This window comes from Gymnoscopelus microlampas, assembly GCF_963454915.1.
Source record: "Gymnoscopelus microlampas genome assembly, chromosome: 13".
Classification (NCBI taxonomy): Eukaryota; Metazoa; Chordata; class Actinopteri; order Myctophiformes; family Myctophidae; genus Gymnoscopelus; species Gymnoscopelus microlampas.
In genome coordinates this window covers 20,761,984-20,789,764 of record NC_139950.1, presented here as the reverse complement: position 1 = coordinate 20,789,764, position 27,781 = coordinate 20,761,984, and the positions used below count along the sequence as shown (strand labels likewise).

Below are 27,781 nucleotides of genomic sequence, written 5' to 3'. Positions count from 1 at the left end.
GGGAACCTAAGTTTAGCTATACACTTGTTGGTATCAAATGATGTACTGTACTTGTCCCCAATAAGAGCTCATGTCCAGATGGTAGGTTTGGGACTGCCCCAGCCTAGTTCAGAGTTTCCCCTTCAAAGAAAAGGGTTTTCCTCGGCTCACATGACTCAAAAAAGAAAAAAAATGGGACCTGATTTTTTAAACATGCCATATGTTATGCTATAAAGTAAGTGCTATAAAATACTGTTCACATTTAGGTGTTGTGGGTACTAAATTCGTACCCAAGGAGGGGTTGATGGTCCATTGTGGAACCTTGGGCCGTCAACCTTTACTTTATAGAGTGTGGAGCACAGAAGCTGTACTCCAATTAGAAGGCTGAACGTGTCATCCACTGTTTTTGATATACTGAATGCTAAAGATAAGAACGGCAGAATTCTCCAGGCGCTCAACCGAGCGCCTGTTTTTGCATGCAGACCTTGATGTGGAGCGAATTACCTTCGTAATATATCAGGTCGTATATTGTTTTATATCATTACATCTGCTGTTCTTGTAATTCACATTTCATAAAGGGAATCTCCCTTGTTTATCAATAAAGATGCCTTGCGCATGTGAACGGTAATTTCTGTGTATGTCGTCTATAAACTGGACTTTAGGGTTTATTGAACCAAGAGTGACAGGTCAGTCACGGCACATCACATGTCAAAGTCATTGTGGGGATATGCAGGATATGTTTCATCCTATTAAAAGTCTGGCAGCTAATATAAATGTATTTCCCCATTATCTCAACATGCCAGAGCGCTGAGTGGTCAACAAATCTAATAGTCTTTCCGCCCCCGTCAGGACACTGAGTCGTCTATATCGCCGCTCAGCAGTCACAGGGCACTGCCAACATAATAGCTATCTCATTCCCTGCCACCCTGAGCTCATCTGGCACCCAGACAAGCTTTACATCATCGGCCAGGGCGAGGCCAGAGGGTATATATTCAGATAGAGTGCACAAATTAAGTGGTCTATCAGGATGTGTACAAAATGGTATTGATCTGGAGAGAATGCACACTCGTGTGACTGAATGAGTGATGTGAGACTGTCTGACGGGGTTAACTTGGGACTGGTGTAGAACTGGTGCTTTTTGTGCCCGGGAAAGGTTTGTTGAGTGCAAACATCAGGTACAGTCCTATACATAAACACAAACATCAAAAAGCAACACTATTGCAAATAAAGTGAACTGCAAGCAAAACTTATGAGTCCTCCGCTCTACAAACGTAACTATCTCTGTTTCAGTCCACAGGTCCTTTGAAAGCCTACACAAACAGAGGTGCAGGTCAGGAGTAATGGGATAATTACGCACAGCTGAGTCTCAAATAACTGCACTGTATGCACTCTCTGATACCTGCTGGTAAGGTACCAGGAGCCACATAGGAGGAACAGTAATCAACAGAAGAGTTTGCCAGTGAACTAGGTCGCCATGTTTGTACCAACGCCAAAGTGGTTGCCTGGCACAAGGCAATGCTGTCCAAGCCTCGACCCATATCTAGGCCTACAGTACTTGCAATGCTGTAAAAAGGGGCTCGCCATTGTTTGCTCTGTGTAAAGCAGGACTTTGTTTGAGGCAGACTCACTGACAGATGGACATAGGAGCTAAAAAGGCTAGAGGACATTATTAAAAAGACAACATTTGAACAGAATGACAAATAGCCTACTGTATTAGAATCACAATGGACACATTTGACTGAGTCACCATGGAACCATTTTAGTTAGTTTATCTTTTTTTTTTAGAAGAGAGAAAGAAAAGAGTTGACTTGCCTAGCAATACAGAAGCAAATTATTTAAAAGGTTGCCTCTGCCCTGCTGTAAATCATATCCTGTGATTTTATAGGCTGCTAAGGCATAATATATGGGCTTAGCAGTCTATGGTAGCCGAATCTATATTACAACCGGTTGCCAATGCATATGACATAACTAGGCTACATCAAAGCAAAGTTCTAGTAGAATGCAGGAGCACTTAATAAGAAAGTGGGCTGGAGGGAGGGAGGCTGCCCCTCCATGAGTCACTGGACGCTGTTCTGTTCCAGAACTGCACTGAGAACGGAGGCGGACGGCAAAAATCTGACAGCAGCCTTCAGCCACACAGTGCATTGCTTCGCAGGCTGTAGAAGGGAATAAGGGACGAGCTGATACAGTGCAAAACTGCAGTTTAATATCGTTACGTTTCTTTGCAAGCGTGTGATAGTCGTTGCCATGACAGCTACTTCCGTAGAAGTCCCTAGTTGTAGCGACTGACGACACGAACTAAAGGCGCGTCGCAGCCGCAGCTGTTTCACCTGTTCTTCGGCAATAATGGTTGTTCTGGACTGAGAGGTCTCTAGGTTTCTATATCTATGGTTCTGGACTGAGGTCTCCCGCAGTAACATGGACTCTTCCTGTGGGCTGTGGGTCTTGGAATGAATGCTGCATCATGTTCTTGTTTGGACAGAGAACAATGTCAAAAGTACTAGTCGACCTCGTCTAAAGCCTGGTTCTATCAGGCATGTATCGACTCGACAGACACGCCGTTGCCAGGACACGGTGAAAAGAAGAGGATCATATTTGACACTGTTTTGTTCGCCACCACAATTATTAGACGTTCAAAGTCGTGATTCGTAACTCGACACAATGGGGACACCCGGTACTGAGGCTGCAGTCACATACCTGCATGGCAGAGAGGATGAAACAGAGGAATGTTATGAACTGGAGCATCTGCCTCCACTGCTTGAAGATGAGGTAACAGTAGCCATGGTGGATCACACGGCGGTCGTCTGTCACGACCGCCATGGCGAAACTTCAACCTGGTGTTTGCACTTTGTCCATTTTTGGCGCGTAAATTTACATAAACCTTCCGATTTCAAATACAAAGTGTTTACCCCATGGCCACGGATGTTACAATTATGTATGGACCCTTAGAAGTACCCATATCTTCCGTATTGTTGAATAAAAAGCATTTTCATCCGATTGGTGGCCATTCCTTTCGTTTTTTCGCCATATGCTTTCAACTACCCCATCGCGTGGGAGGTGTATTGCACTCTAATTCATTATAACTATGAGAAAATGGCCACCGATCGGATTAAAATGCTTTTTTATTAAAGAATACGGAAGATACGGGTGCATATGAGGGCCCGTATATAATTGTAACATCCTTGGCCATGGGGTAAGCACTTTATATTTGAAATCTAAACGTTTATGTAGATGTACGGGCCAAAAAGGGAGAAAGTGCAAACACCAGGTTGAAGTTTCGTCATGACTGTCATGAAATATGACTATTAGTCCGGGAGTCAAAGGGTGATTTTTGGCTGAACGTGGTTTCGTCGGTAAAAGTTTTTTTCTCAACTGATTCTTGCTGCTGGGGGTCCCCTCTTAAGGATTCAAGAGGGTGCCCAGTGAAATCCCTTGAGCATTTTTTATTATTAACCCCTTAATGCCCAAAACACAAAAAATTCACCCAAAATAGACTTCTATGGTATTTCATGCAAAATACTTGATCTAAATGCTTAAATTTGGTTTCTACAGTGTGTATCCATGTAAGTGGATGTGTACAGTGCATTAGATTTAATATGTATGCATTTTTTATTATTAACCCCTTAATGCCCAAAACACTAAAAATTCACCCAAAATAGACTTCTATGGTATTTCATGCAAAATACTTGATCTAAATGCTTAAATTTGGTTTCTACAGTGTGTATCCATGTAAGTGGATGTGTACAGTGCATTAGATTTAATATGTATGCATTTTTTAATATTAACCCCTTCCTGCCCAGAACAACATCATCTTTAAACTGTGATATTGCACAGAAATCAAATCAAATCAAATGCATTAGATCTGCTTTCTACAATAGTGGAACTTGTTTCCTTTTGGATGAATGCACATTAACCCTTTCAAGCCTTCCATCTTGAGCATCCTGCACAAAAATATCTACAGAACATATTCCCCTGGGGGGGAAAAAGAAAAGAAAAAAACATTTAAAAAATATATATATATATATATATTCCCCCAGCCCTAAGCCACCACTGCCTCAACTTATCCGCCCCAATAACCGTGCGAGCCACCTTCCGGATAATGTCATTGGACAACCCGAGTCGGAAGACTCGGCGGGCCTGGGCTGCAGAGACAACCGAGCGGAGCTGCAAGAGGCCGATGCCGCCATCGGAATTGCTTGAGTAGAGGATCCCGTTGCTAGACGATTGATGCAAGCGGAACCACTCCCTCACTCTGACCCGGATAGCCTTGTCTACATCCCTCAAGGGTGTGGGGGCGGTGCCTAAGTGATCCGCGGCGTAAAGAACCCTCGGTAGGGCAAAGCGGTTCAACAGATCAAACTTCATTCGGGGATCGAGGGGGGCCCTGCCGATCCTGTCACTCCACGCGGAGATCGAGGCTTCGCAGGCCGGAGCCGAAAAACCGGCAAGCGGGCTCACTCTGAGGCCGAGATATTTCTCGTAACCAGCAGGATCGATCAGGTGCAACAGCTCACCGTCAAAGGCCCAATCGGTGTTAACATTGTAGGTGAGCCGGCCGCCCTTCTTTTCGATAAAGAACCCATGACACTTACCGGCGTTAACCCGCATGCCGGTAAGTTGGCAGAAAGCCCCCAGAATGTTCAAGTTTCTCCGCATGCCTTCCCTTGAGTCACTAAACAATGCTAGATCGTCAGCAAACACCATCGCCACCACGGAGACATCCCCGAAGGAGAATCCCCGCCCTTCGCGTTCGATAGTGGTGATTAATGGATCAACCGCTAGATTGAAAAGTAGGGGAGACAGGGAGTCACCCTGTTTCACACCCACCTTCATTTCAATGTCTGGTGTTGTCCCTCCCCCACACCTGACCCTCGTCGTACATCCATCGTAGCCCGCAAAGATTACGTCCGCCATGTGCCGGTCGAGACCCCGCCCCTCCAGCACCGCCCGGAGGTGTTGATGCGAGACTGTATCGAACGCTTTTTGGAAATCGATGAACACCACGCCCAAAGGTTTGCCCTGCCCCTAACTGTGCTTTAACGCTGACTCGAGTAACATCAAGTTCTCCGAGCAGCCAGACGAGGGAATGAACCCCCGCTGTCGAGGGTGTAAGGGGCAGACGGCTCTCATTCGCCCGTCGAGGATACGGGAAAAGAGACCGATAATCACCGAGGCGATGGTAATGGGCCTCCAGTTGCCAAGTAGGACTAGCTTGGCGGGGTCATCACTTTTATGGATAAGCGTCGTACGGCACCGCTTCAGGCACTGGGGGACATAGCCAGCGTCCAACCACGACGAGTAGATGTGCGCGAGTTGCGAGCCATCAGGGTCCCATAGAAGCAACTCGGAACGAGTGATACCGTCGGGACCGGCCGCTTTGCCATTCTGCATGCGCTGGAGACAAGAGTGAACCTCTTCACCCGAGATCAAATCGCCGAGGACAGTATTGTCAGCCCCACCGAAGGAACGGAAATGGCCCAGTCCAAGAAACGGTCGCTCTAGTCCCCAAGCATGTTGGTAGAAACGATGTATTCCATGCATGGGTATCGGACACCCGATAACATTGTCCCCGTCTAGGACAGTTTTGGCTAACCGCTTCCTATCAGAGTGGTACAGCCGCCTCAGAAACACCCGGCGGTGGAACCTTTGCAGGCGACTGCCCCTTCTGCCAGGCACTTCTCCACTTATCTCTCTCTGGCGACGCAACTGTTTCGGCGGAGACCCCAGGCTACTAATTAGCCAGTTAGCTTTGGCTTCAATGGATGGCACCGAACACTCTTCAATCTTCAAAAAGAGGTCGGAGTCTTCCCCCAGTCTGACCCCATCAATACCCGCGTCTTCTACAAGACGTCGAAGCGCCTGTTTCATCAACCCGGGCTGTAACGGAATTGTGTCAGGACATTTCAGCCCTTGGACAAGTGTTTCATCATCCAGCACGACTGGGGGACGACCGCCTCTCGCACGGTCAGCCTTTTCAAGGCTACAAGCCTTATCCCTCACCTGCTCCTCCGTCCTCCCCCGCCCCAGGTCTTTAGCCACGGACTTCCACGACCAGGTATCTCTGGGACGGTTCATAAGAACTCGTAGCTCGTTGACCTCCTCCACGGTCCAACGCCGGTGCTTACGCCCCCGAACCTGCTGTCTCCCACGTCCCGGGTTCTCGCTTGGCATGTTCAGTTCTTTGTGTCTGCTTAGCATGTGATTGGTCCGGCCGGCACGTGAGAGGGCCCTGAACGAACAGCCCACAGGAAAAGTTAACCAACGCCCGGCGCTGGTCCACGATAACCGGTTTGCACCGAGGAAAGTGGCACCGCACCGCACGCGGGTTAGAGCTCTCCCAGGTATCATTTACTGCATTTGTACCTTACCGTCAAATCATGGAGTGAAAGGACACCGACGATAGGTACGCCACAAAGAACACACGGCCTATCAAACGGGATAGGGATAGACAAGACACGGGGGAGTTGACCGGAGCCGGCCGCGGAATCTCGGAGGTATAGTCTCCCGGCGGCGTGCACTGCGACGGTCACCACTTCCTCCTTTGCCCCCTAGCCAGGTCGACGGCATGTTACGGGGGATCGACGCCCGTGGCCCGGTACGCAGCTGTTTGGTCGGTCGCCGGAGTACGCGACGCAAGCAGGGTTTGAGAAACGGAGTCTCCGGAGTGCGCCTTTGCGCCCCCGCCGCATACGGATCTCCTCGCCGAGCCCCGTGATGGGGCTCGAGGCGAGGCCGACAGCGGGGGCCGTCAGGCGGTCCGTGGCAGGGCAACTTGGTCAGACGGTGCGTCTCGGTCTCGCTAGGCCGGGGTCGGCCGCGGAGGAGTGCGGAGGACAGGCCATCGAGGCCTCTCCGCACGTGGTCCCTCCGCGCCTGGTTGGGCCCGCAGGCTGCAAGCAGCTTCCGTTGACGGGCATCTTCCACCAGCATGCGACCCAGTGAAATTTGGGAAAAAGACATAATTAACAGGTCACTGAGCCCAACCACTCTACCTGAAGGTTGCAAACCTGCCCCAGACTACATTTTGCAAATGATTAAATGTGGCTGCAAAACTGACAACCCATGCAATTCCAAAAAATGCAGCTGCAGAGTACATGGTTTGCCATGCACATTGTCCTGTCACTGTTATGTTGTAGGATGCTCAAGACAGTTTTAGATAGGATTCTTTCCTTTTTCTTTTATAAATTCCTTTAAACTTGGTTCTTGTCTCCGTCTCTGATTCTGGTGTCTCAGGAAAATGTGGTCAGTTGGTATCATTGGACCTTAACATGGGATATGCTGTATATGACCACTTCCACATAAACATTATTAATTTCTTATACAGCTAATTTGAAGCATTTGAATTGATTTACTGTGCATAACATGTCATAAATCAACATTTTTAATGGATTTTGGTGCTTCGGGTGTGAAGGAGTTAATATCTATGAAATGTTCTAATGTGAAATCAAAAAACGAAATTTTACACATCCACGTTCATTGATAAACACTGTAGAAATCAAATTTTATGCGCTAAATCAATATTTTTGCATAAAATGCCATAAAAAACGTTTTTTGTTTTGGGCATTTAAGGGTTAATGACTAAAAGATGGTTGGCCTCAAAGGGTTAATATGCATTCATCCAAAAGGAAACATGACCAGTTCCACTATTAGACTTAGTAGAAAGCAGATCTGATGCATTTGATTTGATTTCTGTACATGTTCTATTTCACAATATCACAGTTTAAAGATTAAGTTGTTCTGGGAATGAAGGGGTTAATATTTAAAAGTTTACAAGTATTAAATCTAATGCACTGTACACATCCACTTACATGGATACACACTGTAGAAAGCAAATTTTAAGCAATTAGATCAAGTATTTTGCATGAAATACCATAGAAGTCTATTTTGGGTGAATTTTTTGTGTTTTGGGCATTAAGGGGTTAATAATAAAAAATGCTCAAGGGATTTCACCGGGCACCCTCTTGAATCCTTAAGAGGGGACCCCCAGCAGCAAGAATCAGTTGAGAAAAAAACTTTTACCGACGAAACCACGTTAAGCCCCATGACTCCCGGACTATATATGACAGTCATGTTTCAGGGCTAAGGTAACAGATTTATGAAAGGCACTATTAAATATGTACACATTTTAACTTAGGCCTATTAACGAATTCCCCATAAAGTCGTAGTTTAAAATCATCATTCTCTGTTATTTCCTCCCACCTGTTTCTAATACAAACAAAGCAATTAACTAAGTTATGGTAAGGTTGTGGATTATTCTTTTAAATGAAGACAATGAATGAATTCAATCTAACATGGTCAGAGAACAACTTCATACTGTAGGATATCTTTCAATGCATTTTAATTAATGAACTTATTGTACTGCTAGGCTATAGACTATACCTCACAAAAGTGACTTTGAATATGATATAATTATTATGGATTTATCATGTAAAGATTTTAAGATAGTACCCAATAACTCTCTTGCTAGATGTCACCTTTTGTTTTTTATGGATAGTGTAAATTAAGATGCCAGAGTCAAGAAGAGATTTGCAGATATTATGTGTATTAGATAAGTTAGGAGGACAAGACATTTTGTTTTGATAAACACAAGGGCAAGTGATGGTAACCGGAAGGCTCACCCCAAAACACGCTCAATAAAATCCAACTTTGAAAGTATAGAAAATGACCCATAACTCTCAGGACTTTGCTGTGTGGAGCAGGTCTGTGGATGTTTCAACTTTGATTAAAATAATTAGATAAGTTTATTGACTGAGTTGTAAGACTATAATTTTGTTTTTGAATGTATTTACCGAGAGGCAGCCCTCAGCAAGCTAAACATTGTTATCAACAGTGATGTGTTTGGAGTTTGTGTCTAGACGAGTAAATTGTATCTAAAGTGATGTGTAACTGAAGAGTGAAATGAAGCTTGTTGAACAACTGTTCAGCAGAAGCACAAATGTAAACACACACTACCCACACACACACTGTCAGTAAACACCTCAGTCTGTTATCTCGAGCTGCTTACACACACACACACACACACACACACACACACACACACACACACACACACACACACACACACACACACACACACACACACACACACACACACACTGCAACCCTAAACTTATCTAGACATTACCCGGAGGGGGCTGTACGTGAGAGAACACAAATGTCTGAATCAGTTGGACTGGACAGGAGTACCAGAGCAACAGAATACCCTACCAACCCCTTAATCTCTGCTGCTCTCTCCCACTGTATGTATCCTTTTGAGTTTTTAACTGTTTGTGAGCCAGGGACCACCACCCTGACTAAGGATCAACCTGGGGAGTAAAGCGCTGTGTCAGGTGGCGATACGGGTTAAGATTATGATTCTTCTTAAGTTGCACAGAGTCTGTGTATTCTCGGCTATAGTGGTGGACAGAGTCTCATATCATTTTCTGGCTGCAACCTTGCCGTGTACTTATTCTTTAGGTGTGTCATTGTGGAAAACCCCACTCTCAAAATTATGTAGTTCAAGTTGCAAAAGGTAAAACAACAACAACACAAAAACAACATTTCATTGCTTTTACTGTAAGTTCTGGCAGCTCGTCCAGAACTTCGCAAGAGGCGCTTGACATGGTCTGTGGCTCTTAACCCAATAAGACCTCAGGCTGATTCTAAAAATGTAATCTAAATCCTAACAGTTGTCTGAAAAATGTATCTCTGCTGTCCGGCAGGAACCAGCTAACTCTAAAATGTAAATTTTGGTGGAGTTAGGAGGTTTTGTTCATCATTGATAAGAACAGCTGAATGGACCTCCAAGCTCACAATGAGGTTGGAGGTCAAAAGGGGGTGGAGCCTGGAGTCAGCAAAACCAGCTAACTCTGGATTTAGCTGGTTTAGCAGAACATTTGAGGATCCAATGGAGTTTTGTCAGAAGCGTGTTTTAATGCTTTTCATTGGTTCAATTTTTCTTTTACCAACACACAGACGTAAAGGGTGTTCAATGGCCCTGATTTATGGAAAAAAATGCAAAAGCGTCAAAATGGAGTTAGCTGGTTTCTGCCGGACAGCAACGTTATGTTAAAATATCAGTTGTTTTCACCTTTCAAACCTTTTCAGGTCAAGGATCCCCACAATTGATATGTAGGCCTATCTACTATAGGAATAAACAAAAGCACCCGGGAGGAAGTGGAATAAGTAAGGGGAGGAGCCATGAGCCGAGTTCCTGTTTTACACAAAAAAGGAGGCTGTGCTCCCAGAGGCAAAAACAAAGGGGGAAAAACGTTATTTTCTTTTTCTTTTACCGAATGGATTCCCAGATTGCTGAATGCATAGTCAGGGACCACGTGCAATACCTTCACAGACCACCAGTGGTCCACGGACCGCCAGTTGAAAACCCTGCTTTACAGGGAGAGAAGGGAGGGTTGTCCCAATGCTGAGTCGCATTAGAACCCTGTGGGCTGAGGGAAACTTATGTAGGACGGCATATTTAACTTGAGTAGAGATGGAGAGACTTCTAGGTTTGCACTGTTCTCAAGGGAAACTGTCTATTTATGGGGACGGTGCTGTTGGCTGCTTAAAGTGGCAGTTTTCTGCCCTGTAATTGTGCAGTACGTACCCCACAGGCTCGTGTAGATTTTGCTTTGTTCACTGCTGCAACCAAACGGCAACAGCAAGCGAACGATCTCTGAGCTCAGGGAAAACAGATTGGGGCATTTAAGTAATGCAGCTGCTCTATTCATTGCAGATCTACTTGGATTGGAGATGGAGTTCCTTTTTTTAGCAGAGCTGCCCCGGCTAGTGAACATAAAAGAGCATTGTGACAGTTGACCATAAGTTCACTCCATTCACTGCATGGGAGAGAATAACGCCACAAGAGCTTTTGTGCCCGTCTGAAGCGTATTTTATATTTAAAATATATTTATATAAAACAATAGCCAATCTCACGATGCATCATGTCTCAACCCATTGTGAGCTTGTAGATCTGGTATCTCTGAAAAAGTTTGTGAAAAATGATGAGTTTTGCCTATAATGACATGTCCCAAATAACCCCACCAGGGGTAATGTGGTTAAACCACACAGACACCAGGCCCTTAATGTGAGCGTGTCCTACTCCTTGCTGATCTTCTCATCACAAGACATCAAGCCTACCTCCTTTCATCCACTTTTCCTCAGTGAGCACTATGCTGTGTTAGCAATCATTGCACAGAACTAAAAACAGCCTCATGTAATGTAAAATACATGCAAAGCAAATGGAATCCCCGCTCTGCTCTGTACTGGATGTGTCTGTTCACAATTGCCACTTTGTGCCCCGCCCCACCCCCTGCATGCTCTAGCTTGTGCTAAAGCGGGCTTTTGTGCTCGCTCTCTCCGTCCTAACAGAAGGTCCTATCTTCCATCTGACAGCATTACAACGATTCCATGATGGAATGTTCTGAGATCACTCCTGTTTTTGTCTTGTTTTTGAACGTGTCCATATGGTCATGATGGGTCACTTATCTGGCTCTCGGTGTATGTGGGTGTAATGATTCACAACGTGATTCACAACGTGTGTGTGTGTGTGTGTGTGTGTGTGCGTGTATAGCCTCATGTGTGCACCAAATGTCCTCACAACAGTAGAATGATGGAGACTCTTCCCAAGCGAGTGCATTTTCCTGCTTGTACCAACTTATGACATGCTCCTCACGCTGTGCTCTACTTCATACTCGGGAGCAGCGAGTGGCGGTTCCTCAATTGGGAAAAGTAATAGCAAAATGGCTATTAACCCATTTAGACCCGAGGCCGATCCTGCAAATGTCCTCTAAAGCCTAACAGTTTTCTGAAAAACTATTGGTGCTATAATATCAGTGGTGCTCAAACGTTTTCATGTCAAGGACCCCCAAAATAATATGTATTTGACTGCCGACCCCCATCTCAAAATATTTTGTAACAGGGACCCCCCCAAGCAAAGATTTGAGTAAAAAATGTGCCGCGCTATGAGCTTGTACTATTTTTGAATAGCCCAAAGTATAAAATAATGGTTCAAGTGGTTACACGGATGCGTTCCCGGGTTTGAACGGGTTAAATTAATTATGGTCAGTGACACTAATGCTAATGCAAAACATCTGTGGGTCTGTGGTCATTTTGTCCACTAGGAGAACGTGTCCCTGGCGGACGTCCTCTCTCTGCGAGACACCTGTTTGACGGAGGAGGAGGTGTGGGCGGTGTTTGCCGAGTGCGTGCTGGCCGTCAAGAGCATCGGACCCTCCCACCTCTTCCACACCCTGTGCATAACACCTGACACCCTGGCCTTCAACGCCCACGGGAACGTGTGCTTCATGGAGCAGCTGAGTGGTGAGTGAGTCTTCTCCCCTGCACAGCCATAAAGCCTGATTTATACTTAGCTGTGCGCCGGTGTCGTGCTGCACCGAAAAATAGCCGATCTACAATTTCACAACGTGCCACGAGAAGGCTCTGTTCCATTCTGGTCAAACAGAGTCAGGGTGCTGATATTGTGCATGTTGGCTCACTGGAAACACTAGTGGGCCTTAAAGTGTGGTCCAGGGACCCTCGTGGTACCTTGAGGGGGTGTAACTCTTGAGAGTTATGGGGGTCCTTGAAATTAAAAAGTTTGAGAACCACTGTGCTACACTAAATGGAACAGAGCCTTCATTAGTGTCATTGGTAACATCTGTGAAGGAAGCAAGGGAGGGGCCCAATTTCTGTCCAATATGGCTGCTGTGCATAGAGCCTATAGCCTTTCTTACATGGTTCAGTTTTCGATCTACCCCATATGGGAGTTTGATAGAATGTGCTGCAAGTAGGCAAACGTGAAATTGTGAAAGTCAAGTAAATAGCTTGTTGCTGTTTCTCTTATCATGGGTTTTCACTTTTTTTCTTTTTTTTATATTACATGTTTAAATGTTGAATAATTCACCCCCCCCCCCCCAAAAAAAAATAGTAACTGGAGTGAGAGGTGAGATCTTCTTGATTTTCAGGTTTAATTACATTCACATATTCATATTATGTATATCTTCTTCAGCTATTTTCATATTTCAATATATGACACATCATTTAAAGGTAGGGTAAGTGATTTACTTTGGTTAAAATAAGTGTTAAATAGCTCTATATTCTGATAGTACTCATTGCTAGTACAGTATAGAGTGTTTGTTCAGTAAAGGATCATGTCTTACTAAATAAAGTACATCCATCAATCAATCAATCAAAAGGTGTCTCCCATGTCTCTCCAGCTCTTTATTAAACAGAAAATGCATTTTCAGTGCTCTCTCCTGATTGGCTTAAGTTGTGTCACCTACCTGATAATGTACTATAATCTGTTTACTAAAGAGCTGGAGAGACCCCTGTGACCGAACAAACGCTCTGTAGCAATGATTACTATCAGAATATAGTACTTTAACCTTTTTAACAAAAAAAAAAACAGTAATTACCAAAACATATCACTTACCCTACCTTTAAGCTTACAAGCTGCACTTTAATCATCTGTAAAAAAGAGGGGTGAAAAAACAGAAAAATGTCCACGCCTACTTGCAGCACATAACGTCAGACCTTGTTTATGGCATGCCCTCATCCATATACCCCTTTTTTGACAGGATGCAGTTTGTTCACAATTTGTTTTCCAGTTGGTGAACTATATCATCAACTAGCCCGTGAAGAGGCAGATATCTCAGTTAGGCTAGACTTCCAAGGCTGACTTTAGACAGCTGCAAAAGAATCACTGTGGTGGTGCAGATCTTTTCATGATAAAGCATGGAGAAACCAAGAGGAATCTCACTTCTATGTTTAGGCATCCAGGAGAAGAACAGACAGAGCTCCTCTCCTGTAAACTCTCCTGTCTGAGCCTCCTACAGTACGTAAGCAGCCTGATGTTTCAGGAGTTGAAACGAGAACCGATGTGCTATTTTTGAGAGCGATACCGATTTGAGGGGGAAACATGACTCATTATTATCATATGAAAATATACCTTTTTGAATGAAAATAGACCTATTCTATGTGGAGTGTGTGTGGATTTTGCATCGATATGACTTTGCAAAGGTAATTAGAAGGCTGCTAATATCTTAAACGGCCCATACCGGTCTTAACACATAACGTATCCAACTCACAGCTTCGGTCCACACTTCACAAGTTTTACGTTTTACACCCGGAGATTCAGGTTTTGTTTTTGCACGTACCACCGTATCATGGCTGTGAAATGGAAGTGTTGTAAATTGAGTTATGCAGAAGTACTACAGAATGTGCAACCCTCCCCCCGCTTCTGCTGCTGTGGTGGTCCTGAAGTAAGCCAATGGATAAAACAATGACATCGCAAACAATCAGGAAGGGGCCCCCCCTGTGTTGTCTCGGAAGCAACGGTGAAATCACAGACAAATCCTTGATGTCTAGCCTGGGAGTAACATTTGACTGAGGCAGCAGATGTTTTTCTTTGTTAGATTTAGTGCACTGACAGGCTAGCAAAAAGAGTGATAAAGTTGTTACTTTACTGCCAACGACCCCCTAGCCGAGAGAGAGATGAAGCAGGGACCCCCTCTATATTGTATAAAATTGTGTTTCAGATAAACTTTTGCTGCTCTTTTTTCCCTCTACACACCTATAACTCTTTGCCAAAAATAGCCGATCTACAAGCTCACAACGTGAGCTTGTAGATCTGCTATTTTTGGCTACAGTTCTCCACAGAAAAGGGATACTAGGGTTCAAGTGGTTAATGTAAAAACAAATAATCATATCACACAAAGATTTGGGGGACCCCCTGTAGTAACTCTGAGGACCCCCTAGGGGTCCCGGACCCCCTGTTGAAGACCCCTGATGTAAATTGTAAATATCTAGCATTCAAAACCAGGTACAGTATATTTGTAATGCTCTGGCACCCTTTCCACTGTTAAATGTGAATTTAAATGTATTTTGGTGTCCCTTGGTCCTTGAGTGAGTCCGCTGGGGTGAGCTATTCACATGTACTGTAGCGATTTCTTATTTTTTTACCGACTGGGTTCCCAGATTGGTGATGGCGTAAACAAGCAATCAATGGCAATGACGTATTTGAAGAGAAATGTACTTGGAAGGTGACATTGACTATGACCCAGCCCCCACACACACTGATTAGTCATTGTAACTAATGTTACCTTATTAAACAAGGTTTATGTCACTGACTGTTACAAACACATGCACACTCACGCACACACACATGTGTAGAATGTATTTCCCATGGCGACTGTTGTTGTTGTGGTAACACATGCCCTTGTAGTCAAGACACCCTGGGTTTACTGGACAGTACACGCACGCACGCACGCACGCACGCACGTACGCACGCACGCACGCACGCACGCACGCGCACGCGCACACGCGCGCGCGCATACAGTACGTGCAAACTCAGCTCAGCCTTGAAAATGTTCTGACTATTTCAACTAAAATCACTTAAAATGTCATGGCCTTTCACTTAATTTGTTATCCAGCTTTACTGGACTCGTATCCTTGGAGTATGATTCATTCTGTAGATAGAACACACAGTGTGTACTTTGTGCCCACTGAACTATGTCATTAATCATAACACTGCCCTCTCTCTGCCTGGCCTGTTTAGCCATTGATCGTGTTTAATTGAACTCTTTGTGAAATAGCGATGAGATTGCACACGTGCTGACGCTCACACAAGCACACGTCTATGAACACACACACACACACACACACACACACACACACACACACACACACACACACACACACACACACACACACACACACACACACACACACACACACACAGTAGGTTCCCCTTGTAAGAGTGTACAATTGAGCGACCTTGAAGGCTGTAATATTGATGCAGTCAGTGATATAACATGGAGACCAGCCTCTGTGGCAATGATGATGGGTATTGAGCACCCATGATGACGCAGGGTAATTCTCTCCAGACACTGTGCTAAGTGCACAGACATTTCCAAACAACATTAATTATGGCGGTTGCAGAGGTGCCCTGGGAGGTCACCTGGTAAACATACTATTCTTCAAGTGATGGAAGAGTTTTTTTTTTTACTTAAGTAAAAGTTTCAATATCACAATGTGGAAATACTCTGTTACAAGATTGCAAAATTTACTTGAGTAAAAGTACAAAAGTAGTATATTGGCATCAAAACATACTTAAAGTACCAAAATAAAGTACTCATTATTCAGAGTTCACAAGTTTTCAAAATGTTCATAAATATAAGCTCTACAACTACAAGTTCACAAAGTGTCACATTGCGACAGGTTTTGAGCTTGTAGACCTGCTATTTTCAAATAGCCAAAGTACATTTACTTAGTTACTTTCTTCCACTGCATTCTTCTTTCATGCTTTCATATAATAAGGAATGTGCATGACATCAAAAGTTCTTCTTTAAAGAGACTTGGAAATGTGAGGGAGCCAGAAGGATCCTTGGTTACCAAAAAGATTCAGCATAGCAACCAACTCCATCTGTGATGAAATTGGGCTTTGTGACATTTTGGAACATACAGTAAAATCCCTTTATGGGTGTGTTTTTACACTCCGATTCTTTGGATTAACCACTTAAGCCCTGTTTTCGAAAAGAGCAAAAATAGCCGATCTGCCTTGTAGATCGGCTATTTTCCCTATTTTGAAAATCTTTGGAAATTCTTGAAAAGTTTTAGAAATTCTTAATTAAAAAAAAAATGCTTTGCCTACATACACAACATAGGGCTGCCAGGTAATAAGTGGTTAAAATATATATCTGGTATGTATGGCTATACAGGCACATATGAGTCACCTACATTGTACTGTGTGCTGCAGTATCTCAGGGTTGCAGAATGCAGTCATTATCAGGGTCGTGGCTCATCATCTTGTTCGTGTTACATTCTCCCCCTCCCCTCCCTTATGATCCTCCCTTCTTATTTCTGTCTGACCTGGCAACCTCATTGCTGTGTTCAACTTTCTCTTTCTCTTCTCTCTGTGTGTGTGTGTGTGTGTGTGTGTGTGTGTGTTTGTATTACTATACTGTTGTGAGGACCAAACGTCCCCACAAGTATAGTAGAATATGAGAAATAGATGTAGTGAAGACCATTTTCTTGGTCCTCACAAGAGAAAAACAGTTATTTTATGGTTGAAAAAAGATTTTTAGAGATACGTTTACAATTAGAAAAAGATTCAGGTTGGGGTTTTAGGTTTAGGATTAGACGTTTAGAGGTTACGTTTAGGGGCATGGGGTTCGATTTCCCCCTATTTTATACTTAGTTTTGCGGCGATGTCAAACACCGGAAAATAGCCGATCTACAAGCTCACAACGTGTCGCGCTGCGACACGTTGTGAGCTTGTAGATCGGCTATTTTTCGGCTTTAGACTTGCGGTTAAAATGCCCCAAAAAAAATCATAAATCAATCATAAAATCGGCTTCCTAAAATGTTGATGTCCTCACAAGTATAGTAATACAAACGTGTGTGTGTGTGTGTGTGAGAGAGAGAGAGAGAGGAAGTTCTCTCTGACTAGTCCACGAGGAGAGAAGAAAGATGGGATGGGGGGAGAGAAGGAGAGGAGGAGAGGGGAGAGCCAGTGGCCTCACCACCACCACACCTATAGCAGAGAACATCATAACTCTAGTAGACAAACCCAAATCTGTACTGACCCACTTTTCTATCGCTCACCTCCTCTATCTCTCTATAACTGGGCTGAGAACAACACCCACCCACCCCTCTCTCTCTCTCTCTCGCTCTCTCTTGCTCTCTCTCAGCCTGAGCAGTTTTGAGGTGTGTGTGTGTGTGTGTGTGTGTGTGTGTGTGTGTGTGTGTGTGTGTGTGTGTGTGTGTGTGTGTGTGTGTGTGTGTGTGTGTGTGTGTGTGTGTGTGTGCGTGCGTGCGTGCGTGCGTGCGTGCGTGCGTGCGTGCGTGTGCGTCCGTGCACCCAGTAGAAACAGTGGCCTATTTAAGATCAAGGAGGATACACTAGTGATGTGGATCTCCCCCTCAGCCTGCAGATACCTTCCCTGCTTGTTTGTCAGGGATTATCTCTGACACGACATATGCAGATGATGGGGTGGGATGCTAGTGTGTTTTGGTATGCTTACAGTACATACGCATTTCCACGATTAGCATCTGATTATGGGGGGGGGGGTGCTTAGTGAGTTTAGTGCAGAAACCACAGCCATATATCAAAGTGTGAGGGGACAAATACGCTGCCTGTTTTACTTTGATGAGTGAATAATACGCATGAATAATACATGCGTGGTGTATGATCCTGATTGCTTAATCAGGGGTCAATGTTGGAGATCGGCACGAATTAATATGTTTACTTTTTTCTGCCTGATTGTCCCACAGATGATCCTGAGGGCTCCTTCGTGCCTCCTGAGTTTGACAGCACAGGAAGTACGTTTGAGGTGAGGCATCATTCTGCACCTTACAGATGAATTAGATCCATGCACCAGCGTAGTGTTTTTATCTAATGTGAAGGTCAGTGGTTTGCGTTGCTTTATTTGCAGGGATCTTGGTGTGCTGTGAGGGTGACCTTGAGAAAAGCATGTAACAAACATGTGACACTTGTACTTGTTGTACTGTCGAGTGTGAAAGTGTGTTTGTGTGCAGGGACAATGGATAAGAGCACTCTGAATGTCTAAATTGTACATTGTTATTCAAATGGGACTTCAAACGGCTCGCTTTACTGCATCAACGTAGCCAAATTTAATTTAGAAAATTGTGTGTTCTTGCTCATTTTTCGGTTTCAATACCGTTCATTGAGTTGATTTTTCATTTGGACTTAAATGGGGGGAAAAACATTGATACTTTAGGGATGCATTTTATTTTTGAACCTCTACATGCAGTACCCTAAGCCGGTATGAATTCACACATCCATCAAAACATCACTTAACATAAGTGCAGCTGGGGCTCCTTGTTGACTATCAGAACCATACTACTCACATCCTGCAGCCTTGTCTAACAAACGAAGAACTATCCTTCCCCTCTACCTGACATGATCTCACTAGCAGGAGCCCAAGGTTGCAAAATAGAACTACGGTGACAGGAGAATGGAAATCTCATCACTCTGTGAAAGATTATAGAAAAGAAAATGGGAAGCCAGGATACAACCACCCCAGTGGGCTATAATTGCCACCGCTTGCACACATATGACAGGGCTTTTGTTTTGCTTTGCTGCACTCACAGTACATATTATGGCGAACCTTCTGGTAAACTGTGGAGCTGAAACAGGTGTTTTTGAGTTCAGATGCTAGACATGACGATTGTTCCAAACAAGTGAAGTGGAACCGGGACCATACTTATGTGGTAAACACATGTGCGAGGCGGATCCCAATGTGGGAGACCAAAATAGCTAGGTAAATAGCTAAGCTGTGGGCTGCGCTTCATAAACTCTTATTTTGCCCAAGCTTTGTTGATGGTTATTTTTATTTATTTATCCTCTATCCTTTATTTAACCAGGGTAGGTCACATTCAGATTCTCGTTTTTCAAATGCGCCCTGGGTCATTTTTCAGCAAGATCCTGCTTCACACAATTACACACATTCACACCTGGGAGCTGCCCAGAACAACCACTAGTCCTGCTGGCAAGACAGTAGGATTATAATGTTTATACAGAAACATGGGGACATCAACCTGTTGCAAATTCCTTTGCTGACAAGGAGGATATATAATTTTATACAGAAGCAGATTTAATAGTTTTAAAATATAATATAGTCTAATGCAGGGGTCTTCAACGTTTTCAGGCCAAGGACCCCCTAGCTGAGAGAGGGATGAAGCAGGGACCCCCTCTATATTGTATAAAATTGTGTTTCAGATACACTTTTGCTGCTCTTTTTTTCCCTCTACACACCTATAACTTTGTCAACAATAGCCGATCTACAAGCTGTGAGCTTGTAGATCTGCTATTTTTGGCTAAAGCTCTCCTCAGAAAAGGGATGCTAGGGTTCAAGTGGTTAATGTAAAAACAAATAATCATATCACACAAAGATTTGGGGGACCCCCTGCAGTAACTCTGAGGACCCCCTAGGGGTCCCAGACCCCCTGTTGAAGACCCCAATGAACAAAACAGGAGAGGCAGCATTAATTAATTTGAACCTCTTTTTTTGGGCGGGGGGGCTTTTATGCCTTTATTGATAGGATGGTAGGCTGACAGGAAATGGGGAGAGAGCAGGGGGGTGACATGCAGCAAAGACCGTCGGGATCGGGAGTCGAACCCGCGACACGCTGTCAAGCTGGATTACGGCAACTGTCCAGGCCCTCTTTTTTTAAAGTGATGTTTTGATGGATGTGTGAATAATGCCCTTGATTTAATTCATACCAGCTTAGGGTGCTGCATGGATAGGCTCAAAAATAAAATGCATCCCTAAACGTGTTTTCCCCCATTTAAGTCCAAATGAAAAATCAACTCAATGAACGGTATATTGCTGAAAAATGAGTAAAAACATAAATAAACAATTTTCTAAATGGCAACGTTGATGGAGTAAAGCGAGCTGTTTGTAGTTGCATTTGAATAACAATGCACAATTTAGACATTCAGAGTGCTCTTATCCGTTGCCAGCTTACAACGTGCAATGAGTGAGTGCCATGATAAATGGTTTAGGAATTACACCGCGTACGTAATTACAAGTACGTGCAGTATGTGCTACCTTCCATCTATCTAAATATCCAACTCTGTAGCATCTATCTACAAGTAAACAGCATACCTAGAATCTATTTAAATAACATACTAACCATCTATCTAAATACTACACCTAACTTATATCTAAATAAGATACCTACCATCTATCTAAATAACATGCCTACCATCTACGTATCTAAATAACATGGTCAACAAGCAATGACCATTTAACTTCCTGTCTTCCTGAAAGATAACTGGGTGTGCTACATGGACTGTATGGCCACAGAATAGTTGCTGGTTATCTGGTTGTCTCCCCTCAAATCCATGTACAGTATGTATGTTATATTTTACATCAAAGAAGGATCTTAACCCACTCAATCAGGGAACGCATCTGTGTCATCTGTGTCATTTCAGATGTCAAAAATAGCAGATAGTTTTTTTTTTTGTTGAAAAATCGTGAAAATGTGTGCAAATCTGAATATATATATATTTATGTTTTTTTAAAGCGTAAAACTTTTTTTAAAGGAGGAGTTCACCCAAAAAATGACTTATTTTCTATCAATTGCACACCCTATGAAGCCTTGAGTCCATGGATTCTTTTTTGTTTTTGTCGCATTCCTAAGCTAATAATTTGATTCCCGTCTCCTACCGGCTAATGTATCCGGTAGGAGACACAAAGTAGATTATTTGTGTCTCCTACCGGAAATACACACGGTCATCAAATTATTGTTTTGGGAATGCTACAAAAACAAAAATAAATCCATGAAATCAAGGCTTCATGGGGTGTGTAATTGATAGAAAATAAGTAATTCTTTGGGTGAACTCCTCCTTTAACACATTGAGTGCCAAAAACGGTCCGGACCGTTTTTCATAATCCTAACATGGTGTGCCAAAAACGGTTATGGCCGTTTTTGGGGAAAAATATGAAAAAAAATAAAAACATTTTTTTTTTTTTTTTTCCTTCACAGCACCAGGAGATATCATTTTACGAAGATTTAGACTCCAATCCACCTCCTGGTTGAGTTATGACTTCAAAAGCCTGTATCTCGGCTCCTGTGTACTTTTTGTTTTTACGATGTATTTTCGACTATTTTCAACTGGCTGCAACTATGGAACGGATTACCGAATGTTTTTAATCTTTTTCCCCGGATTGTACGAGACCTCTATGTGTGTAATGAGGGTATCACCGTGAGTGATCACTGAAAATGTTTTGTGACTACTTGAAAAAGGTCCAAAAATGGTTAAAATTCCAGGCACTGGAGGTACCCTGTTTTGAAAAACCCCTGGCACTCAATGTGTTAACTCAAATTTTAGCTTCTGGGGATTCTACAAATGTCTTATAAATCCTAACAGTTTTTTTTTGTTTGTTTGTTTTTTACTTGTTGCTATAATATCAGTGGTTCTCAAACTTTTCTCCACACAAAATTCCCCCCATCTCAAAATATTTAGTTCCAGGGACCCTCACCAGAAGCTAAGATTTGAGTCAAAAATGTATAATATATATTCAAAGATTTTCACACATTTTCACGATTTCTTTTTTTCAAAAACGGCAGATCTACAAGCTCATACAGTAGCTATAAGCTTGTATATCTGCTATTTTTGAATAGCAAAAGAAATTAAAAAAAAATGACACGGATGCGTTCCCGGATTGAAAGGGTTAACTCGACACAATCAAACCCTGTTTGACAGCAGAGTCTAGATGATCTCCACCTTTCGATGCTCTGGGTTCTCCTGAGGTTGCTTATGCGTGTATCTTTCTCTCTCTCTCCGTCTCTCTCTCTCTCTCTCTCTCTGCGTCTCTCTGTCGTGCGCTGTGCTTCAGGGCCACATGTACTCTCTTGGCTGCACCCTTTCAGCCGCGTTAGACTTTGTCATCGAGCCAGAGCTGCAGGCGGAGCTGGGAGAGGAGGCCAGGAGGCTGCTGGAGCAGATGCAACAGGAGAAACCCGAGGACAGGCCTCTCCCACAGGTATACCCAAGCACTGCTGCACTGCAGCTTACACACTAAGGTCAGTGTTGCCATGTCCGCTTATTAGAAGCGACTTTGGGCTTGTAAATATTGTGTAGTTGCGGGTTGCGTATTTTTTTGGCTTGTTTCTAAAGTGTCGTTGTTTATTTGTTGTTTAAACCAGTGGGTCTCAAACATTTTCATTGTCAAGGACCCCCAAATTAATATGTATTTGTCCACGGACCCGCCATCTACAAGTACTTTGTGACCCCTGTACCAGATTTGCGTTGTTAAAATGTTTCCAAAAAATATTCAAAATGTTTCACTTTTTTCCCCGAAGATTCTTTTAGAAAATATCAGATCTACAAGCTCACAACGCGTCGCGCCGATCTCAGGCGATCGGCTATTTTCAAATATCCGATGCTGGCCTAGTCGCTTCTTTCGGGCTTGTTTTCATTGACCTGGTTGCTAGTTTCTCTCGCAAAAGCTGGCAACACTGACTCACTGTGTATTGTGCACAGTAGAGTCCTGAGTTTCTAACCACTTATGACCTATTTTATACTTTGTCATACAACAGTGACGTCTACAGCTTGTAGATCTGCTATTCTTGCTATCTTTGAACTTATTGTGAACATGTGTGAACTGTCTTTAACAATTTGTGAAAATGTTTTCAAATCTTTGCCTATAATGACATGATATTGTGAAGATATTAAGTAGGAAAGCTGAGAGGGAAAGCGCAGATGGAGCAAAATGTAACCCAGTTTCAAAAATTGCTTTAAAAGTCAAGTTTATTATTATTATTTCCATGGCCATCTCTGTACTTATGTCTAATTTCTGCCTCACTTTCTTCTTCTCTCTAAATTGAACTGATGGCTTATGAACCTTTCAAAACATTAAAGACAATCAGAGACAGCGAGAACAATTGTCATATTGACATCATCCACCAGTCATTATGATATCTAAGCTTAAACAACTCGAGCTCAGACAGATTTTTCCAGGCCCAGTCATTAGGCACATCCGCCACTGTTTGGTACCTGGTTTAATACGATTTGAATACCTGTCTGGCAGTGTCTTTATTAGAGTGTTAATGTCAAAGGACATTTCGGAAACCCAGCTCTTATCCTATTAAACTAAGTTAAAATCAGGTCATTCATTGGCATGGAAGTGGGGTCTGGGGACCCCCAGGGGTCCTTGAGTGGGTTCCAGGGGGTCCCCAGCAAAACTGCTTAATAGCATCAAAATCAGTGTAACCACTTTAAACCTATTTTATACATCACCAGCATACAATAATGGACAGCAGGCATCTTGTCTTGATGAGAGTGCCTGTTGTGAATATGAACAGTGTGGATAATCCAATATCTAGATGATGAGAGACTTGCAATTATATTGATTTCAGTAACGAGGTGTCCAATGATAGAAGAGTAAAAGAATAATAATAATTTTCATATTTTAAATGTATTGAAGTTACAGTGAAAGTTGTGATGAATAGGCTGCAAACTCAAAGTATTGTAAGTACTTGTACTTTGTTACTTTACACCTCTGGTGTTTCTGCATTCATTAAATACGTGTCCTATCAATTCTGAAGAAAACCTGTAGACTGGCAAGTCAGCCACTGTATACTGGCTCTAGTAAAGTATGTGTATAATGCGTTATACACATGGGATGCATAGCAAGTGCTACCACGTTTTTTTAATCAAAGATTTGCAGCGGACACGGACAAGTCTTGCCACGGACACGTGGCCATGGTATATCCACATAGCCATGGTATATCGCATAGCCATGGTATATCGCTACAGCTGCATGTGTGCTCAAAATTCAGGCACAAAGCATGGGACTGTGAGCACGCACGCCCTCGTATGTGACTCGTCTCATTCAAACACCAGCTGTCAGCTGTCAAGAGTTTCTCTGAATCAAAACTAAGCCGTATCTTTAACTTACCAAGCACTTTCTCCTGCTTTTCTTTAAGGCAATAAATGTGTAAAATCCAGCTGAATCAACTGGTGGTATTCTATAGGTTTCACTGTAGTTTTTACCATTGCTCATTCTCCAACTATTTCATGGGGCAATGGATATACAGGGAGGATAGATGGGCCATTTTATCAATTGAAAATGATGACGATGCGTGCGGTGAGTATCCTCCAGTAGGCTACTCGAACAGAAATGCAGAAATGGCAGGCTGTTGTGCCATTTCTTTCTAATTATTCTCGCTATTTATTATAACATATTGATCATTAGTTGAAGCAAAATGATATGGCTGTGTGCCCATTGCGCTGCTTCTTGCTACAGGCACGCAGTGTTTATTGTTTTAATTAACATTAAATAAGAAAGATATGATAAACCCAAATAGTCTAAATACAGATAACCTTGTGACCATGTCCTCCTAAGCACTCTGCGGCACAGTGGTTATCTTCATCATTTCTCAAATGATTTAAGCGTGCACATATTCATGTGTTTGTTTGTCGGTGCGGTGTGGAGAGAGGTGCATTCAGCAATGTTTTCACGCCTTTCAACCCACTGATAGTCTGTAGTAGTCTGGACAACAAAGTTAGGTGTGTTGAGACCTTTAGAGTTATATTTATATACGGTATACTATATATACATGCATGCATGCATGCATGCATGCATACATACATACATACATACATACATACATACATACATACATACATACATACATGCATGCATTCATGTATGTAGTCAGATATACATAAACAAACACACACACATTTCAATTTCTTTGAGTCCACATTTATAAAATACATTACAAGGGCACAAATATTTTTCAGTTGCTTTTGATGTCCCGCACACTCGAAAATGAATGTGTCTCAGTGCTTGAATCCAAGTTCAGAATATAAACAACAAATGCGCATGAACTTATTCACAGTTAACATTGGTCATACACTTCAGTCTGCCATATTACCAACACCGGAAAAGAATTATGGGTCAGACACACACACACACACACACACACACACACACACACACACACACACACACACACACACACACACACACACACACACACACACACACACACACACACACACACACTAATGTTGCAGCAATCCTTCAGGATAAGTAAATGATGGTTCCAGTAATGATATTTGGTGTAGTAATAAAATGGTATTGTTCCCTCCTGACCATTAGATAAAGCTAATTGGCTTTTTATTAAGTTACTGCTCAGCTGTTTCCCATGAAGTGCTCTGGGGCACCACCAAGTGGAGATGCAATGTCAGTGCAAGGCTATTGGTCAGGAGCAGTTGACCATAACTTTTGTTATCATTTGTTCCCTAGTTGTCTTGCTCAGTTGATGTCTATCCAACGCGCACACACACACACACACACACACACACACACACACACACACACACACACACACACACACAGACACAGACAGAGTTAATCTGAGAAACCCGAAGCTCTTGCAATAAAAAGCGAGAACTTCTAAGTATGACACTGTATCAAAGTTGGACCATTCTGCCTTGTAAAACACAATGATGGTCCATTGTTTTAACATTTTACTATCCCCACAGGACATCCTCTCTCTGGCAGAAGCAAGGCTGTCTCACACTTCCTCTGTAGCCGTGTGCCGCAAACTCTCCTCTCTCGGGCGGCGGGTACTCTCGCTCGAATCTGTCGCAGCCTTTCAAGGTCGGCTCATAATGTATACATCTCTGTCTGGTTAAAACACGGCACTGCTTAGCCTCTTGCTGTGATGTCTCGTGGCGCTAATTATCCTCTTTGTTTAAAGCACAGATGGAAAGGAAGGCTCATGGGAGGCGAGGTGGCAGCATCCCAAAACCAGATGCATCCCGCTAAACCGAACAAACTCCTCGGACAGCACCGGCGGCGACCCGGGCGCGGATAATAACGCCACCAACGCAAAAAACGGCCTCTCCTCCCGGCAGCACATATGTGGGGCCTGGGACTCCTCGCTCTGGGCCGAGGACGACATGGACGACGGCGGTGAAGGAGGAGACGCCACGATGGTCCTCGGAGACGAGTTTGAGGACTGCCGGTCGCAGACCAGCTCCCCGGTGAGGAGGCACGCCCAGCAGAGGCTGGCCAGGGGGGCGAGGGGCATCTTGAATCGCTCCTGTTCCGTCCCGGACTCCAACAACCCACCGTCCGTCTCTTCTCCCGCCCCGCACGGGGACATCAGCGTGCACGTGACCGACCTCACGGAGATCGGGGCGGACGAAAGCTCGGCTTGCAAGTCTTCTGCCGTGTGGGACGAAAGCCTTCGGAGGTTCACCCGGGGGGTGTCCTGTGACTCCTACGACGACAACGGTAGAACCCACCACGACTGCCTGAGCGTTCTGCTGGACACCGACGAATGGCGAGGGAAGGAGGAGGAGGATGCCGAGGAGTCGTCTGGATGTAGAGGAGAACCAGAAACTAGGATGTGTAGCGGCGAAAGTGAAGACCGATCTGCCTCGGACTCGGCATCGTCCCCCTGCGCTTCCTGTCGAGACCAGGAAGTGGAACACGACTGTGCCGATGGGAGCCAGGGTTCATTGAGCAACAGCCTCTGCAGCCTCAACAACCACATGACCAAAAGCATGCTGTGCCTCAATGAAGAGTCTCAGGACGAGGTTCAGTGCTTCACTGTTATTATTATTTCGTTTTTGTTTTCAATGCACCCTATGCACAGCAGCCATATTGTGAAGACATTCACAGGTGTTGCCAATGATACTAATGAAGGCTCTGTTCCATTCTGGTCAAACAGATCGAGTCAGGGTGCTGATATTGTGCATGTTGGCTCACTGGAAACACTCTGCTACACCAGTGGGTCTAAAGTTGGGGTCCAGGGACCCTCATGGGCTTCCAAATGGCCCCTTACGGGGTGTACAAATGGAAGCAAATGGACCCTTATGGGTCCATTTGGTTCCATTTGTACACTCTCAGTACCACTGTGCTACTCTAAATGGAACAGAGCCTTCATTAGTATCATTGGTAACACCTGTGAAGGAAGTGATAATATGGCTGCTGTGCATAGAGCCTATTGAAGCAGATGCACACAGAGTTATTTGAACCACTATATACTTAATCATACGATGAATAGCAAAAAATATGCCTATCTACAAGCTCACAGTGTGTGAGCTTATAGATCTGCTATTTTCAACATTTTTTAAAATTCCGAAAATAATGTCAAGTTATGAAGATGTTTTGATATTTTTTTAAATATTGAGCTATAATAACTAGCCTATAAATCCAAAATAGGGATGCTAGGGTTAAAGTGGTTAAGGTTGGGAGTGTTTGTTTCTGTGTTGAAAGCATGTTGTGAATGCAAGCTCCCAGAGTGCAACTGGACCAAACAAAGAATATAA

At 43.7% G+C, this 27,781-nt stretch overlaps 1 protein-coding gene across 1 annotated transcript in view; it reads left to right on the top strand.

Annotated features, from left to right (window-relative positions):
- Positions 1-2,140: 2,140 nt before the first annotated feature.
- The window catches only part of kndc1 (kinase non-catalytic C-lobe domain containing 1), a 55,104-nt gene continuing 29,463 nt past the window's right edge, over positions 2,141-27,781 (top strand). Inside the window, 6 exon segments of the mRNA XM_084076431.1 lie at positions 2,141-2,748; positions 12,081-12,279; positions 18,232-18,290; positions 22,326-22,472; positions 25,985-26,102; positions 26,208-27,046. Coding sequence (XP_083932557.1) covers positions 2,641-2,748; positions 12,081-12,279; positions 18,232-18,290; positions 22,326-22,472; positions 25,985-26,102; positions 26,208-27,046 — 1,470 coding nt within the window. The 5' untranslated portion in view covers positions 2,141-2,640.